This window comes from Alligator sinensis, unplaced genomic scaffold (genome assembly GCF_000455745.1).
Source record: "Alligator sinensis unplaced genomic scaffold, ASM45574v1 scaffold388_2, whole genome shotgun sequence".
Lineage (NCBI taxonomy): Eukaryota > Metazoa > Chordata > Crocodylia > Alligatoridae > Alligator > Alligator sinensis.
In genome coordinates this window covers 1,949,699-1,967,884 of record NW_005842102.1, presented here as the reverse complement: position 1 = coordinate 1,967,884, position 18,186 = coordinate 1,949,699, and the positions used below count along the sequence as shown (strand labels likewise).

Genomic DNA, 18,186 nt, shown 5'->3' with positions numbered 1-18,186 from the left:
AGAGCGTCATAATCCCACCTGTCAGACAGTAGATTGATGGATTTAAGGATGGTGGATTACAACATGGCTTTTAAGGATGGGTTAGTGCGCATAATTTCACATCCAGGCACTTCTGGAGTCTCTTTTAGGGCGTTCTGACATTTCCCAGAGGAGCCTGCTGCTCCGCGTTACAATATGAACCATTTTCAGTCATACTTCTTTAAGTATTTATTTGGCATGTTCGAAGCAGTCATGACTCACATCAAGGCACCTGCTTCTGATGCACAAACACGGGTTTTTGGCAAGAGGGTTCAGTGCCACTGTTGACAGGGGCCTTTCAAAACCAAGGTGAAAGAAGTACAATAACTCTTTGGGATGAGAGAAAAACACTTTGAAAATGCCACTTCTCTCTCAAGTGTCACAATGGCAGCGGGTTGGAGAGGGCTGCAATAAGCCCAGTGTTTCAGGAAAACAACCGGCCTCTCATTCTTCTTTAAATAAGCAGTTCATTGAGCTAGTTTAATCCCCATTCTGCAAGGCGGAGAGTTCAAGGACAGGGAGGAGATTTGCACTGCACTTTCCTGCGCAGTGAACTACGATCCCATTTAACGCTAGGTGTCACCCTCCTCATGCATAAACCAGAAAGGCAATCCGAAATGTTAGACTCTTCTGGCTCAAACCAGCTGGGGACCAGCATCTCTTTGAAAAAGCATTTGCCCAGTACAACCGAAAGCCCAGATGAAAAAGAGACCAGAACCACGTAGAAACGCAGCACCAGCCAGGATTCAAGCAATGAGCGACGGCAGCTTTTCTCTAGACAGGTGAGTCTCAACCAGGGCGATGCGAGATCCTTTGATGGGTGCTGCCAGGTATGAGGAGATGAGCAGGTTAAATGTGGTTGCTCCCACATCCCTCTGCAAAGAGGCAAGTGCTGTATTAAATGAGTTCATGTTTGAAACAGAGGGCTGCTCCATTCATAAATGTTATGCTGGGGTGCCATGAGTCTAAAGAGGTTGAGACCCACTGCCCAAGCCCCAGGAAACAGCTCTGTTCTCAGGCAGGAAGCCTCTCTGCCAGCGATTCTCAACCAGGGTGCCACGAGACTCTCACAAGGGTGTCACAGGCTGCCGGGCAATGTTAGCACTGGTAAGCGTGCAAACACGATTCGCAAGGGAAACCCAGAGATTTCAAACAGGAATCCAGTGTTCAAACCATTCTGCCCTGTGGGGGTCTTTGCCACAGAAGACCTGTTCTATTATTTTTCAGCAGTCAAAAGACAAGCGAAAACTAAAAGCTGGTGTTTTCTGAAACGTGCCTCGAGTCTAAAAAAGTTGAGAAGCACTACTTTTTGAAATTCTCTTTTTCAGACTTTCCATCCTGAGAAAAGTTTTCATTTGTTACCGTTTCTGCGTCACGAGACCACGTCAAAACTCAAACAACGAGGACATGGTATCAAGCAAGTGCAAACAATGAAGCAATCGAATAACATGGACAGAAGGTGCTACAACACTTTGGGGTAGTTTTACCATGTTCATTGATTAGGCTTCACCATGTCCGTGGGGCCCACTGTCCCCACTTCAACAGATGGGGAAAGTGGAGCAGAGAAACTAAATGATAGAGCCACAAACAGAATTCTGACCCATTCCTCCTCTCCTAAATCTTTTGACAGTGGATAGCTACACAAAATACTCATCTTCCACCTACACAAGCTTTTAGGGACAAACACCACCTGTGGTCACTACATTTAACATAGCTGTTACTAGTTCGAGTATGCCCCTCCAAGTTTTGTGTTGCCCGTGTCACAACCCACAAGATTTCTCAACACTTTGTGCCAGTTCTGTTCACATATGAACAACTCATATTTGAAAATATGACACACACACACAAAATTTCATCTGGGTTATTGGACATGATGATAAGATTCTGGGTATGCTACAAGTCAGAATCGCATTGTAAGCAGCTACCTCGAGTTCACTGGAGCTGTTGTATAGACAAAATCTTTAAAATGAAAATCATCCAGCTTTCACACAAGGGTAAAACAACTGGAAAGGACCAATAAATGCAGTCAGCCCACAGGACCAGATGTTACAAGACCTGCTGCCATATGCAAAAGAAGGATTTCCATCCACTGGTATCGTCTAACCTGAGCTGAGGGACAGATGAAGCAGAACCCAAGCATCGCTTCTAGCAACAGAACGGTCTCAAAGTGGTGCAAGGTAAACAGGAATGTTTAAGGCGTCTGCTCTTACCTTCAGAGTCTTCACAGCCACAGTGAGGTTATACTTCTTCCAGACTCCTTCATACACTTCTCCGTACTGGCCCCCTCCAAGTTTGTGCTTCATGGTGATGTCAGTTCGCTCGATCTCCCACTTGTCGTAGTTTGGAGACACTCCATAAATAGTGGGCTTGTTGCGTTTGGGGGCAGGATAGTGTAGAGTGGTGATAAGCCCATCTGCTACAGTCGAATGGTGATGGACCAGCTCTGCCAAAGTGTTGAAGCGGCTCTCTGACGAGACGTACAGCTGAGGAGCAAGCAGGAGAGAGGTGGTTTGCACAAAGAACACTGGATACTGTTACAACCCCAGTGACCTGCAGACTTTGCATTTTGGTTTCTCAGGTTTATGGGAGGGTTTTAGGGCTCCTAGGTTTCATGTTGCTTACCCGGGGGCCTGCAGTCACGTCAGCTCCTGCTTTGAGGCCCTTTCCAAACCTACTTCTCTACGACTCTATGGTTAGCCCTCAAGAGCTAACCAGAGCCTGAGAATGACTAACATACAGACGGGGAATCCTTTGGTGCAGAAGACTGAACAGGCAAAACCCTCAGCCAGAACTGGGACTAACAGCTGCCAAGAGTCTTGAATCGCCCTAGAGGTACAGAAAGTGCTCTCTTTCAAAGGAGACCCTGGCCATTCGCAATCACTTTAAGATTCCCGTGCCCCTTTTCAGAAGCAAAGTGGCCATGTCCTGACCAGATTTCTACTTCACTAATGACATTTCACCTGCCTCAATTCTTCCTGAAGTTTCAGGAGGACACTGTTCTCCTAGCCATTATGCAGTGTTGCCAGGGAGGGCCAAATTGCCTGAGCCATTCCAACCCAGCAGTGGGCACAAGACAGTAAGATGCTTTAAGATCTGCCTGGTTAAGAGGTGCTACGTATGTGTAAAGTCCTGACCACTGACCAGGAGACAGCTGGGCCACACTGACACAGAACGCTGTACACACCTTTCTTTTTCGACTTGTAGCAAGCTTCACATACCATTTTAAAAATGCCATTCAAGTGACCCTACAATAAAACACTCTACATTCCCCATCTTTAAATCAAACCCAACCTTCTGCTAGTTGGGCTGGATGCTGGAAACAGTACAGCAACATTATCTTGATAGCCTCTAAGGTAAAAAAGGAGAGCGTTTCATTTTGCACCAGTGTATTGGCCCATGCTCAAAACTGCATGGTCCCACTTCTCAACTGGAGGCCACAGCTTTGTCATGGGCCTGACTCACAGAACGGACGACCTAGCAGGAGAAGCACCAGCAGCATGTCTATTAGACAAGGGGGACATAGAGGAAGCAAGGAAGATGAAGGGAATCAGATAGCACAAGTTCGCGACTGAAGCCTGGGAATCCCACTGTGCAGGATTTGTATTTGGTGCGGTGAACCCAGGAAGGGGGCAGGGATGGGGACTGGAAATGACTGTATGTCTCCATGTCAGTTTGGTGGGAGGAAACGAAGGAGAGGAGAGCAGACAGCAGCTGCCCAAACTGAGGAACTCTAATGGTGCAAGAGAGGTCCCCCCCTCACCTGCCTTAAAAAGCCTCCTGGAAAGGAGAGTGCTTTGATGATTAAACGCAGTTTAAATCTTACAGTCTGTCTCAGCGGGCAGATGCTACATGTTCGAGGCCTCCCAGGGTCTGCCTGACGGTCACCACGCAGGGAAGGTATACAGTTCAGCCAGGCAGGCACAGAGGAAGCCACAGAGAACCAAAATGTGCAGTCTGCAATGATGTCCCCAGCTCACCACCTGCCTCTGCAGTGGCGTGAGTCACAGCCGATAATGCTGTTACAAGTCCTTTGTGGCTACTGCTTTTCCAGTGAAACCCTGACTAACACGAGCACTGTCTTCTGTAAAACCGCTAAGAAACTCAGCATCTCTCTGGAATTCAGAGCCTAGAAGATAACTGGTGTAGGAGCACCCTCCTCCACTGGTGTGGGGCCATCATCTCTAGCTAAAACCAGCATTTCCTCTGAGGGTAACATCCTTTGAAGGGGGGAGAGGGTGGGAGCAGTGCACTGGTGCAAGCATGACTGCAAGCCCTGAACAAAAGCCACAATGATATATATGCTCTGGTGAGAACACACTGACTCATGCAGCCAGCCAGGGGAAGTCCTCCATAGAACTGCAAGAGAGCCACATCGCCTGCTTTTTGACTTCTCCCACCTTTCTTTGTTCTTGGCAAAGCTCATGAAGGAACTCCCATATCAAAGTAACTGTCTCCATCTCATTTCACTACTGAAATGTAAAAACCATTTTTGGTACAAAAGATGAAGGCACTTGCAGAAAAACGTTCCAGAAGACCGGAAAATAAGCCAACTGAAAAGATGAAAGGCATCACACCATGAGCCAGCTATTTCCTGCGAGCTGCTAGTGGAGCATCCTCAGGGTCAACTAGGCCTTTTAGACCTGCTGGTCCAAGCTAGCACAACCTTTGTGTTGCACAGATGGTTATCTGTGAAAGCAGCTTCTGCCATCACTAGCAGTTTGGACGCTGCACTGATGGGCACAATATAAAGAGCAAGCACAGAACTTTATATGGTAGTTCACGATCACTCCTGCACACAGTGCGTTGGGATCCCTTGGGATTAAAAACTAAACAAATCAGGGCTCCTAGACTCGCATGGCGTCTTTTGTCTTATCATTGTAAAACACCATATGAGAACTGGCCCCCTGCCCCCGTATTCCTGTCTGGCAGATTACAAAGTCCACTTTACAGATGGGCAAAGTGAGGCTCGGATGACTTGCTAAAGGCCTCACAGCAACTCCACAGCAAAGTTGGGTATAGAATAACAGAAAATGGGCTGGAAGGGACCTCAGGAGGTCACATCTAGTTCAACCCCCTGTTCAAAGCGGGACCACCCAACTGTACCACCCCGGCCAAGGCTTTGTCTACCCAGGTCTTAAAAACCTCTACAGTGGAGATTCTACAACCTCACAACCTGTTCCAGTGCTTCACTATCCTCCTCATGAAACAGTTTTTCCTAATATCTAACCTAAACTTCCCTTACTGCAACTTGAAACCATTACTCCTTGTCCTGTCATCTGCCATCACTGAAAACAGTCCAGCTCCATCCTCTTTGGAACCACGCCTCAGGTAGTTAAAGGCTGCTATTAAATACTCCCTTAGTCTTCTCTTCTGCACCCTAAATAGACCCATTTCCCTCAACCTCTCCTCCTAAGCCACGTGCCCTAGTCCTCAAACCATATGTGGCCCTCCCTGCTGGATTTTCTCCAATTTGTCCACATCCTTTCTGTAGTGGGGGGCCCAGAACTGGACACAGAACTCCAGATGTGGCCTCACCAGTGCCGACTAGAGCGGAGGAATCTGCTGGCAAGGCTCCTACTAATGCAGCCCCGCATGGTGTTAGAACCCTGCACTGCCCTGCCCTCCGTTAAGACGTGCTCATATCTCATCATGTTTTAACATGCATAAAACTTCCAATTTGTTGAGCTGATTCCACTGTATTACCGCTTTGCAAACAAGGCCTTTCCGATGATTAAACCCTGACAGTCAATCCCGACAGCCTTGCTTCCGATCAGCGCTAATGGAAACCAGAACCGCAATGATGTGTGCAAATCTGCATCTGGCAGTTCTAGTGTGCACCAGAAGAGAATGAAACTACCAGGAGCTATGAGTGGCATGCTACCTATGCAATGCAATGAGCTGTGCAAACAGTCTGCTCAAGCATTCATTGCCATTCCTCAGGCCTCCTTCAGAAAAATGTTAACCCAGCCTTCCTGTCGCACAAATTCCACCAGGAACCATCTGGGGCTGCTAACTGCGCCTGTAGAGACATAATGGATTTTAGTTCACGTGAGACGACAAACTGAGAAAGGGGAAGAGGGTGAGGACAGAAGGGGACCAAAACTAGCTGTTCTAATGACATATTGCTCGGAGAGAGGGGGGGAAAAAACCAAACCCTCAGGACACCTGCTTTCAAGGGTCTCCAGTCTTTTCTGCATGTGCAAATCAGCTGCCTGCCTGAAGCTTCCTGTCCCCAGGCTGTCTCCCCTTTTCTGCTACAGGCTCTTTGACCTTCTGGGGAAAAGCAGAGTTGGGAGTGGATGAATCTCAGCAGAGGCCAGGGTTGACTCCTTGCTGCCCTCTGATGCATCTTTGTGCTGAAGCCAATTCATCATCCGCAACTGCAAACACTCAATTAAAATACATAAAACCCACCGCAAGCAAAAGAAGTCCACAAATAGCATCCAGGATCCAGGAATGGATTTTTGTCACCTCAACCCACGGGAATGCCAAGAGGGAAGAGACACAGACTGTATAAAGATAAACTGTCCTGTGGCCCTTTCTGCTGAGTATGACAAGATTTTAAAACCAGCTGGACAATGCTGTTTATTTGGTTTGGTTACTGAATAGGAGGCTTGGCCTCGAGTACTATCAACTCAGGAAACCCGAGCTCTCTGGAGCAGGGAAGTGGTTTACCAGAAGGCTAGTTGCCCTGCGCCAGCCAGCCAAGAAGGGACACTTTTATTGCCTTCCTTAAAATAAAGAAGAGGTGGTCGGACTGAAGTGGGAGGTCAAGAGAAAACTCCTGGAGGATTTCTTATTTGTTTAAACTGTTGAACCAGGCCGCCGCGGGTTTGATTTCAATAGAGCTGCAGTTAAAAAGTCACTGTTTGCCTGTGACCCCTTCCCACACCCTTCCATTTTCCTCGGAAAAAAAGCTGTGCTATGCAAGGCATATTTCTGTGCCAAGCAGCAGTTGTTCTGCACATTTTTGTAATGCCTCTTTCTCCTGGTGCTGTGTTCACTCAGTCGCAGGATATGAGCCCACCAAAGCTATTCATCCTAACTAGCGCTCGCAGATATTAAATTCCTCAGATGGGCTGACTAATGAGACTGAGATGCTGGGGCTGAGAAGGCCCAGGGTGCCCAAGGAGCTGAAGGGAAGACCTTTACCATTTGCTTTTCTTTTTCTAAGCCGATGATTTATTGCCCAGTGGTTAATACAATTTGACACCCAGCCGTTCCGACTGGAAGTTGCCTGGCCCAGCGCCATCCTGAATTTCACGTGGCTGGACATGGATACAAGCTCTCTCTCTCCTAGGCATCGCATCCTCTGCCCTTTCCCCACCATGGTGCTTGGATTTGATATTTCAAACGCTGTCAGCTTCAGGTACATTTAATGAAGGCTGCATGGCAGTATCTATGCTCAGCAATGCCAATTAAAACAACCATGGGGAAAAATAGCCGTTAACGTCCTTAGCACAGCTCTGAACTGAAGACATTAGCTCTGCACGACTCCTTCCTGGGATAAAGAGCACCCCCAGACACAAGTTTTTACATAGGTGTATGACCCCTTGCAGTTAAGTGGTCATGGGAGGATGCCCATTTAGACCAGCAGAGGACCTGGCTTAACATCTTCCCAAGGGAGCACCATGACCCCAGGCACCGGTTTGAAAAGAAGCTATGTCAACTACCAGATGTAGAAGGAATAATAATATTCCAGACCAGCCTTTAGCTCTCTTCTGGGTATGCGGCACAGACCATTGACATTTCTAATCTCAACCTCGCTGAGCCTGGCTGTCACAAGAAGTGGCAGAGGGAAAAAGAAGAGGCCGCAAGACCCATACCCCTCAGATATAGGATGCACTGCCTTGAAGAACATGCTCTGATCTCTCTCAATACAAATCTTTACCTTAAAGCAGCTAAAAAGCCTTTTCCTTACAAAATAACATTTAATTGTCTATAAATCCCTTTCAGATGTAACAATGCCTGAAAATAGTTCCCACAGTGATGAGTTAGACAAATTGAGAAGCTATTATGAGCACAACACTAGGCTACCCAGCCTCTGCTACGGGAGCTTCTTTTAAAGGAATTGATCCCGTAATACTGAAACCCGAACAGGGGTTTTGCCTCTGATGCCACTGGGAGCAGAATCTGGACCTGACTGGACACAGGGAAATTGGCCATCCCAGGAAGGACACTGTAACACCCGGCTACATTTCTTTGAAAGCATCGGATCTTTAAACGACCAGGCTGCCAGCAGAAAGGACTTCATGAAGATCAGCACTGACCATGCTCTCCTAGAACAACACTGCAACATCTGTGCTGGACAGGAAGAGATACCACCTGCTCTGATTTGGCCTAAAATTCAGTGTCGTCATAAACAAGATTTTTCCAAACCCTGACGCCAATAAAAACCTTTCCATGAAATTCAGATAAAAAAAAAATCAAAGGAAAAACTATACTTTTCAACCACCATTTCCCTGCAGTGTCCACAAGCTATGCATTGTGGCCTTGTGCCAATACACGAGGACCTGATGGAAATGGAGACCAGAAACTGGCCATAAATGAAAGTGAAACAACTTTTCCCGTTCTCATTATCCAAGCCAAAAATCAAATGAGCAGTAAAGGGTGATGCTACATGCCTGTTTTAGTTATTCTGGTCTTCATGGTCTCCCATGCTGTTACTAGTGGATAAAGAGAGTACTTGAAAAAAATACCCAACTTTGTGCTTTTTAACTTGACACAGTTTTTGGCCAAAGACACTTGTGCAGTTATGCCACGAATTCAAGTGGCCCAACGTCTTTTGCCTTAAGATGCTTTCGCCCCCACAACCCATCCTACCTTTATTTAAGGACCTTGCTAGAGGTGTGCACTTATTTCCCCACAGCTCTGCTCCAGTGCTATCTAGTGGGATATCTGGAGTGCTCTTTGTCTCGGTACTGACTGCTGCTGCTTAGAATCCAATTCTGTTTCCACTGAACTCAACGGCAAAACTACCATGAGACTTCAATGGGAGCAATATTGAGCCCCTCTACAGCACGTGGGGAAATTTAACTCCTACCTTTCCATCAGATGCAGTGTTTATCCGGTAGTGGTACACCCTTCCCTCGTATCTCAGTGATATGGACCTCTGTCCTGGGCTGCTCTCGCTCTCGCGCACCAGGAAGCTGCCATTGATGCCACTGCTCAGCAGGTATTCAGCAGCATTGCGTGACACAGGGCCGTGGTACCAGGAATGCTTCTCCAAGCTGTTCACAGGGGTGATGTAGTTGCTTGGCACCCAGCCTTGGCCATTCTTCGTTTGGGCCTCGCACCATTCCCCATTATGATTGTAGCCCAAGACACGGAGCTTTTCACCTTAGCATGACAACAACAGAATAATTACATATGGAATATGGTCGAGTCAGGGTCTTTCTGGTCCATGCATTCTCCGAGATTCTGCAAATCGGACCAGACGCACTAATTTGACAAGGATGCTCAGCATGTGCCTTCAAGCCTGAACAGCTTCAAAACCAATGGGATAAGTCACATGTTCAATGTGACATGGTTTCAAAGTTAAGCCTTTTGATGGACTGAAGCCTGAAGTGAACAATTCTGTTGATAATGCTCGAGCTGGAACAGAATCCAGCAAAGTACCTGCGCTGGCTCTGCAAGGCTGTAACAAGAGAGGGGGGAAATATAGCAGAAACTTGTTCTGATTAGCCAAGGAAGCAGATATGGCTCGAGTACGTCCCAGAAACAGAGCTAGCAAGTAAGAAGGAGCTATTTTTATCCAGTCGTTTTTCAGGGTAGAGCTACATCGTAATGAAACCCAGTTGTACAACGAGAGGCTGCACTTTAAAGCTTGTGACCGTTCCACCAGGGTTTGTCTTTGCTCCTGCTATGTGGCTTGGTTTTGGTATCAGTTCCCCCCAACACATACCTGATGCAGACTGCTTCTTTGAAATGGGTCTTTCCTCCTGAAAGGTTTCTTTTTGCTTTAAGACAATTTCCACTCCAAAAAGACGGTGCTTGGTTTTGCACACAGATTGCTATAACGCAGCTGTTCCCAAGAGTTTTCTCTCATTTGTTCTCCCCCCGTGCCCCAAAGCACTCCCTGCAGATCTCTTACCTTTAGTTATGCTAAGAGTGTTGTCCCCACTCGCTACAAAATCATACAGTGCAACAAAAAGGTTGGGGTCATTTTCACTGGGACCAGACAGGAGGTTTTCCTTGGAGTTCCAGCGAGCTGCTTCGCTCAGACCTTGGGGTTCAAAATCTGACACAACAGGCCTCTGAAGAGCTTCTGTAGGAGAGAGGGAAAGAAACAGGTTCATTCTTGCTGATCAAAGCCATCTGCTTTCTCCACCCACGATGGGTGTTTAAGTTATGGCATTTCTTGCCATCTGGGGTCCTCATGTGCACGGATGGAGGGGCTCAACTAGACACTTCCTTAATTCAAATCTGATGCTGTACGCAGAGCGCGCTCATACCAAAGGTTTGGTCAGCAGGGCTCCCATATTTTTTCCTGTAGCAGGCACCTTCCCTGCCTCCCAAGGACACGGTGGAGAGGGAAAGCCACTCCATTCTCTCTGTCCCCCCCGCTAAACTTGCTCTCGTACCTGTTTGCTGCTTTGCCAGTAACTTGGTTCAGGTATCAAAGGAGCCATCTCTTTTTCTTTTCAGAGAACAAAAGGGAAATCTGTTAAAAATTTGCTACACATGAGATCCCTGAAGACTAAGTAGTTGCAAAGGGTGCCCAGGACAAACACTACTGAATGCCCTGCCTACAGAGCCTGACGTTACACAGACTGCAGCATTGCAAAACAATTGCAAGCAATTCCCCTTCTTCATTACTTTACTTAAAAAGGACCAGGTTCCACGTTTCCCCCACCAACACATAAAGCAACACAGACAGCATTTGTTTACTCCTTGTGCATCTGTAAGGGGCTGACGCCATAAGCTGCCTCCAAAGAAAGAGATACAAAAGCCGCTTAAAGGATGTGGCACGTTCTGGTTAGGATATTTCGTAAAGGTAAATCTGAAATATGGAGTCAGTCCAAGCACACAGAGCATCCTCAACTCGCTGTTGCAAGCCTCCTGCCCAGTAATCATGGGGAAAAGCCAGGCCTCTAACGCAAATGGAAGAAAACATTTGCAAGCAGGTCTTGGTTCTGCTAACCTGCCCCGTTTCCACTTCATGCTGCACGTGGTGCTCCAAGGGCACGGAGAGATGGACAAATTATATGGTGTTAAGGGGAAGAACGGGCTGCACTCCAGCTGCCCCGCTTCACGTGTCCGCTCCTATCTGGAGGTACATGGAAGGTAAAACTTGTTGAATTAGTAATTTTTACCATGAGGGTGAGATCAGGGCTGGATCAATGCATAGGCAAATTAGGGACATGCCTAAGTGAAGAAGGGGCCCAGTTGCACTTATTTTACATATTATAATTATTGAGTGGAAAAAAAATAAATAAATATACAGTATTAAGTAGGGGCCCATGAGTTTGTTTGCCTAGGGCCCACTAAAGGGTTAATCCAGCCCTGGGTGAGATGCCCCTTTTACCTTCCCACCAGATAAGAGCAGACGCATAAAGATGCTGCCGTGGAACCAATGATTTGTGGCATTTCTTCTGCAGAACCTGTCTGTCGGCCCACATCTCATGAAGATCACACGTTCAATCCCTGGTTGGACTGGATGATCTCCTGAGGTCCTTTTCAGCCTTCATTCTCTATGATCTAAGTTTTCCACGAACTCCCCCCACCCCAGATCCTTCCCTTCTCAGCAACAGTTCTCGGCTGACATCAGCTGGGATTGCTCAGATGCAAGCAGGCACATTGTGGGAATTACTCATAACTTCTGAAAACATGATTTTTGAATCAAACTAGGGCTCATTTACAGAGTGAACTAACATTAGTGAACCAGATATTTCAAACTCTGCGTGCAGGGGACCAGACATACCAGTGGGGTACATCTGCAGCAACTGTTATCTTACTGGATCAGAAAGGGGCTAAAATCACAGCACTAACATCCCTGACCGGCTTACTTTTGGGGCTTTGGCAGCAGACAGATTCTGAATCTCAGAAAAATTCAGCACCCAAAACACATTAGGTATAAGTCACCAAACTGCTACAGATCAGGCATGTGTGTATTTATGAAGGGGATTACTATAATCACTGGGAGCGAGTGAGTTCAACGATAACTATATACATAATTAGGCTTGTTTTTCTTCAGCAAATACTTGATGCTGGGAATTATAATTATGTAGCAGATGAGAAGACTCCATACTTGAGGCTTGACAAAAGAAAAATACAAACACTAATAAAACTCAAACAATAGAGAGTGATGTGGAAAAGTAAAACACCTCTGCAACTCTATTTCTCCACCCTTTCTGGCGCTGGGTCACATTTGAATGCTTAATCAAGAAACAGAAAATCCACTTGCAGAAAAATTAACCTACAATCTTTTTGCCATGAAACCCACTCTGATCCCATCATGCCCATTAAATTGCCATATCAAACTGGGGGTGCTGCCATGATTAAGCGTCACCAATCATCAGATTGGTCAACACCTGGAAAAAAGCAGATGGCAAACAGCTGGAGGTCACCGAGGAGGAGAAGGGCTGCTGGGATGAGTGAGCTGCCGCCCCCAAACAGTGCGAGCCGTACATATATGCCGTGGGATGGACCTGCACCTCAGCGAGGAAGGAAAATGCCTCCCACTGGGGACTGATTCAACAGGAAGGCAGGAAATCCAAGGCAGTCTCCCCTCCAATTAGAGTGTGACCAAGGCCTGGCAGTGGATTGCTCATGCCTGTCCCTGAATCAGGATGCTGGAGCCCGGCCACCACGCTCCACAGAATCCTTCCTCATACCCGGTTCATGCCGATGTCGAAACTGACTCATGACATGTGGGTGCCAAATTCCTTGCTTCCTTTCTGACCATGAGACAAGTCTGTGTCGAACGCTGAACACAACCGCAAGTGCTGGTGCTCGGATGCCAAAGGCTGGCTTTGCCTCAATGACACATTTTGGCAAACACTGCCCCTGAGAAACTGCTCGGCAGGGCACACCTCAAACCTTCACTGATTGCTTTCCCTGAGCCCAGGGACTGGCAGGAATACAAGCAAGGAGATTACACATAAAGCTGGAAATGCCAAGAGCCTCCCCTCTGTGCCCAGCGCATCCATCCACATACCACCATCCTCTGGCTGCTTCTTAACAGCATGGCCTAAACTCCTTAGCTTCAAGATGACACATGCTCTACTGCTCACTGCAGCCTAAGCTTATCCTGAGTCTCTCTCAGAGGGTCTATACCTATACATTTTCCATCAGTCACTCAGGATTGTGTTTCTGCTGCAGCAAAAGTCTTCGCAGCTCTAGTCCCCGCTATTCTGCCCTTTGGGCTCTATCTTCCACTCCCCTGTTGGCTCTGGACTTTCTGTCCCTTAAGTCAGTGCTTCATTTTTTTTCCTTACAACCCACTTTTTACTTGGATTTCCATGTGCTGGAAATGCCAGATGCACTCACTGGGGGACAGGCACATCACACCTCTCCATGCAATGCAACATAGCCAGCAGACCCCTCTCTGTAAGGCTTTACCTCTGCCGTGATGATGACCATCAGACTGGAACTACAGGGCACTGAGAATCCCTTTGGGTACCTCTGCCCACAGCTCTTCTCATCTCCTATTTCCTCATCTGGTTTTTTCTTTCATAAGCCTGGAAAGCAACTTGCTGGGGCTTGGGCTCTCTTATCTGCTCCACACCCAGGAAAAAGATGTCTTGAATCTTAACTACAGCAGGATCTACAGTAAAATCTATCTCCACCACGACCCACCCAAAGACTGCCTTACACTGTGGTAAACCTCATCAGCCTCAGTCCTTCTGAACTGGGCATTTGGTGCAACGCCAAACATCGCCTCCTTCTAATATAAGTTTCTCATGGGATTCGTTCTCGTTTGTGCTCCAAAATGTCTAGTAAGCATAACAATGCCTTGCTAATTGCTGTTTACACAAAGCCGTGAATCATTCCTGGGGACCACGTTGACAAAGATTCCTGGATGCAAAGGATTCCGGTCTAGACCAAAGAGAGATTTCCTTAATAATTAAAGCGTGGGGCTGGAAAACAGCAGGGGAAGCGCGACATTATAATAAGCTTCCAAGGCTGACTGCTGGGTTGTCCCAAGAGGAGGAAGAGACCTTGCATCTTCCAACAAAACAAACATCCTGTGGACTCCCAAACTTAGCGAGCCATTTTTTCGGAGAGTTTGTGGTTAAAGGAGCAGTTCGAGGATACGGAGCAGACTGATTACATCACACCGGCAAGGAATTTAACAATCAGTCGGATCTGAAGGCCTCCCCGCTCCCGTCCCCCTCCCCCTGCAAGCAAGTAAAATGGAAGAATAATACGCACCCAGGCTGAATGAGATATATATAGATATATAGATATATATATATCTATATAGATATATAGATATATATATATATATATATATCTTTTAAAAATAATAATAATATAATGTGTGTGCATGTATGAATGCATGTGTGTGTATATATATCTTTAAAAAATAGTATGTGTGCATGTGTGTGTGTATGTATGCGCATGTGTTTATTTATTTTTTACACACACACACACACACACACACACACACACACCCCTTTAAAAAAATAATGTATGTGCATATATATATATACACACATGCACACATATGAGGGCTGTTCAAAAAGTATCGGGACTGATGCTGTAGGAAACAAAATATTTTATTTACAGGGGTTTTGGCTTAATCTCCTTCGAAGCATGCTCCTTCTGCAGTCACACACTTCTCCCAATGTTTCTGCCATCGTTGGAAGCACCTCCGATAAGCAATTTGTGGAATCGCTAAAAGCGGCTCAGTCGCATTTTGTTTTATGGTTTCTACATCACAAAATCTTTTTCCTTTCAAGATTTTCTTTAGTTGAGGGAAGAGAAAAAAGTCGCACGGTATCCCACAAGTGCCGCAGCCTCCGTATTCACCTGATGTGGCCCCATGCGACCCTAAAGTTTTCTTTAGTTGAGGGTCACATGGGGCCATATCAGATGAATACCTTCCCTCAACTAAAGAAAACCTTGAAAGGAAGAAGATTCTGTGATGTGGAAACCATAAAACAAAACGGGACTGAGTCGCTTTTAGTGATTCCACAAATTGCTTATCGGAGGTGCTTCCATCAATGGCAGAAACGTTGGGAGAAGTGCATGGCTGCAGAAGGAGCATGCTTTGAAGGAGATTAAGCCAAAACCCCTGTAAATAAAATATTTTGTTTCCTACAGCGTCAGTCTCGATACTTTTTGAACAGCCCTCGTGTGTGTGTGCATGCATGCGTGCACGCGCACGCACATGCACTTGCATACACACAGAGATCCTTCCAAAAAAGAGGCAGGTTTATTCCGTACCCCACTCCACTCTGCACATCATGCTCAGGCTATCCCGTCAGTCAGTTTATAGCTGTCTCACCTAACTCCTGTAGCAAAGTCCTTTCCCTTTGCTACAGAAGTTGTGCCGCTGCCCAACTTTTGGTTACTTGGGTCCAATATCATCACTGCAATGGCAAATGCCCAGCTATGAAGTGTCACCTAATTACAGAGGAACAACAAAATATACCACTCCAACATTTCAACTGCTCCCCTTCCACCCACTCATGCTCATTCTTAACTGCTCCATCACAGCTACATTGGCTGAACTTTAAAAAGACGTGCCCTTTTTCACAGCGGGAAAGAGAGATGCAGAAATCACTGGGGGCACCACAAAAGCAGAGGCACTTCAGTCTTTAAACATTTGCTTCTCCTGGCCCCCCCTCCCCCCCACTTAATTTCAATTAACACTTGATGTCAGAACAAAACTATGCAACCACTACTGCCAGCCCTCCTAGTGCAGCCTGTAATGGCAGGAATGAGTGCCAGGAAAGGCAATCCATAGCCCCAAATCAATAGATGGGTTCAGCCTGCTGGGATTCCCACCTGTGGTTATATTTTCTAGGCAATGTGAGCGCATTCAGTGAGACAGAAGAGCCCAGCTGGGCTGTTTACTTCAGCAGGGACACACCTGTTTGGCAGGTGTGCCACAGATCAGCCCTGCCACCTTCACAAGTGCCACTGCTATCCCCCTTCCCTTGCCTGATCTACTTTCTGCTCTACCTGCTACTATGCTGCCTGTCCCCTCCCTGATCTACTGTGCGCCACACACACAAGCTATCTGTGCCATGTGTGGTACATGTGCTGCAGCTTAGCCACCCCGATCTACGTTATTTCCTCCAACAGGGCATGAATGAGTACTACGGAGCATTTTAGTGTTCAGTCCAGCCTAGCTTTTGATGTCCCCAGAGATGCAGCTTCTGGGATTTCCTTCTGCAAGATGATTTTACGGTCTAATCGGCTTCACTGTCAGGAAGCTTTACTTGAGGTTTATCCTTGCAGTTGTGTTCTTCAGTTCATCACATTAATCCTGGGTACAGCCCCTTTGTGTACCATTAAAAAAAAATAATAATAAAAAAATAAAAAAAAAAATCACTCCTGTTTCTACTGCCCATCAAATATTTCAACCCATGCAAAGAGAAAGTGGCAGAGGAATGACCTGGGTTTCATTCCTGGTTCTTGACAGATGACCTTTTCTAAAGATAGTTAACTAAATGTTCCCCCTCCATAAGTCTACTGACTTTTCCAAGGGACACAGGCACCTCTGAAAAAATCTCACCATTGGTCTTTTTTTTTTTGCCCAAGGAAGGACATGTGCGTCTGAAAGCTTGCAAATAACTTTTTAGCAACTGTTTAGTTGGTCTAATAAAGGACAGCATCTCTACCCAAAGACTTTGCCTGCCTTGGCTCGAGCTGCACTTTTCTCTATCTATGAAGCCAGGAGTAAAGATTTCCATCCATCTCAGAGCTCTGGGGCAGGGAAGCACTTGAAAAAGCAAAGCAGAATTCCAGCCGGAGCAACTTAACTGGAACAACAGAAATGAAACCAGACTACCAGGAATTCCCCTGGATGGAAGAGGCTGTAATCTTCTTGGTGAAATTATAACACCTCCATCATTACAGCCCAGTGTGGAAATGTTACCAAGCATAAGCCAAAGCCAAGGCTATAGTAAAGGGTGGGCAAAAAGCACCACAGCGAGTGATCACTGATTAGCTAAGAGGTCATTACAAGAGCCAGAAGCAAGGAGTCGCAATGGGCAGCAATGGGGTGGGTGATCAGGGGTTAGGGTGGAATAGAAAGGGAGAGCGAGAACAGGCATGTGCAGTGTTGTCTGGCATCCAAAAATCACTTGCGTGGGTAAAACAAATGGAAGGAGACTCCCTGGGCCGCCATGGCTATGTACGTACGCCTCCTTTGTTCCAAACGGATTCCCCGCAGAGTAGATCCCGATCAGTTCTCCCAGCAGAAGCCTGGCGCCACGCCACTCACTTCTGTCGGTCAAGGTTACTGATATCAGCCCAGCCTGGTATGTGCCAAAGTGCACAGAAAAGCTCTCAAAGAACAGGGCCGTGGCTACTGGCGGCTCCTCGGCCCTAGCTGATCTAGCGGAGCTGTAACAAGACACTTGACCAAAAAAGCACAATTTACACGGCTCAGACGGCTGGGAGGTTAGAAATCACTTTGGTTCCTTCAGAAAACAAAGGGTTTTACTAGTGGGCACAAAACAGTCCTCTGCTTTACTGCGACTGTTTACAGGTTTTTAAGTGAGGCTTTTGCTTCCCAGCGTTAAAACGTGCAGCCTCCCCAAAAAGGCAGCGAGATTATTTCAGCCCTTATTTGGGGCAGGCGCACACTCCACTTTCCAGATCAGATTGGCACAAGCATTTGCTGCATCTCTTCCCTTTCTTGGTTTAAAGCATGCGAGGGACTGTGCTGACTGCCAAAGACAAGGGGAGGAAAAAGGACCAGAAGAACAGACGACAAAAGTTTAGGCTTTCCCCACTTGATTTGCACAGATAAATATTATTTTAAACAACAGAAATGCCCAGTTTACATTGCAAATGGGGAATCTCAAGCATGAAAATCAGTTTAAGAAACACCTGATTGATCAAAAAACCAAGGAAACTCTTATAGGTCCCAACTTCAGTAGAGCGCATGCTTAACTATCAAGCCAACTTAGCAAAGCACCAATACCTAACCCCTTTCATCTACCCACAAACATGCAAAGAGGACCCATAACAACCTTCATTCCTAGC

General features: G+C 46.6%; 1 protein-coding gene across 3 annotated transcripts in view; it reads right to left on the bottom strand.

The window, feature by feature from the left end:
* Positions 1 to 18,186, bottom strand: part of ABL1 (ABL proto-oncogene 1, non-receptor tyrosine kinase) — a 98,913-nt gene that overhangs the window by 16,895 nt on the left and 63,832 nt on the right. For all 3 annotated transcript variants that reach the window (XR_003094236.1, XM_006024377.3, XM_006024378.3), the window contains exons 2-4: positions 10,112 to 10,285; positions 9,062 to 9,357; positions 2,229 to 2,501 (exon numbers count right to left, since the gene is read on the bottom strand). Coding sequence is in view for 2 of the 3 variants with exons in the window: in XM_006024377.3 (XP_006024439.1) it covers positions 2,229 to 2,501; positions 9,062 to 9,357; positions 10,112 to 10,285 (743 nt within the window). In the remaining variant the exon portion in view is untranslated. The remainder of the gene's footprint in view (positions 1 to 2,228; positions 2,502 to 9,061; positions 9,358 to 10,111; positions 10,286 to 18,186) is intronic.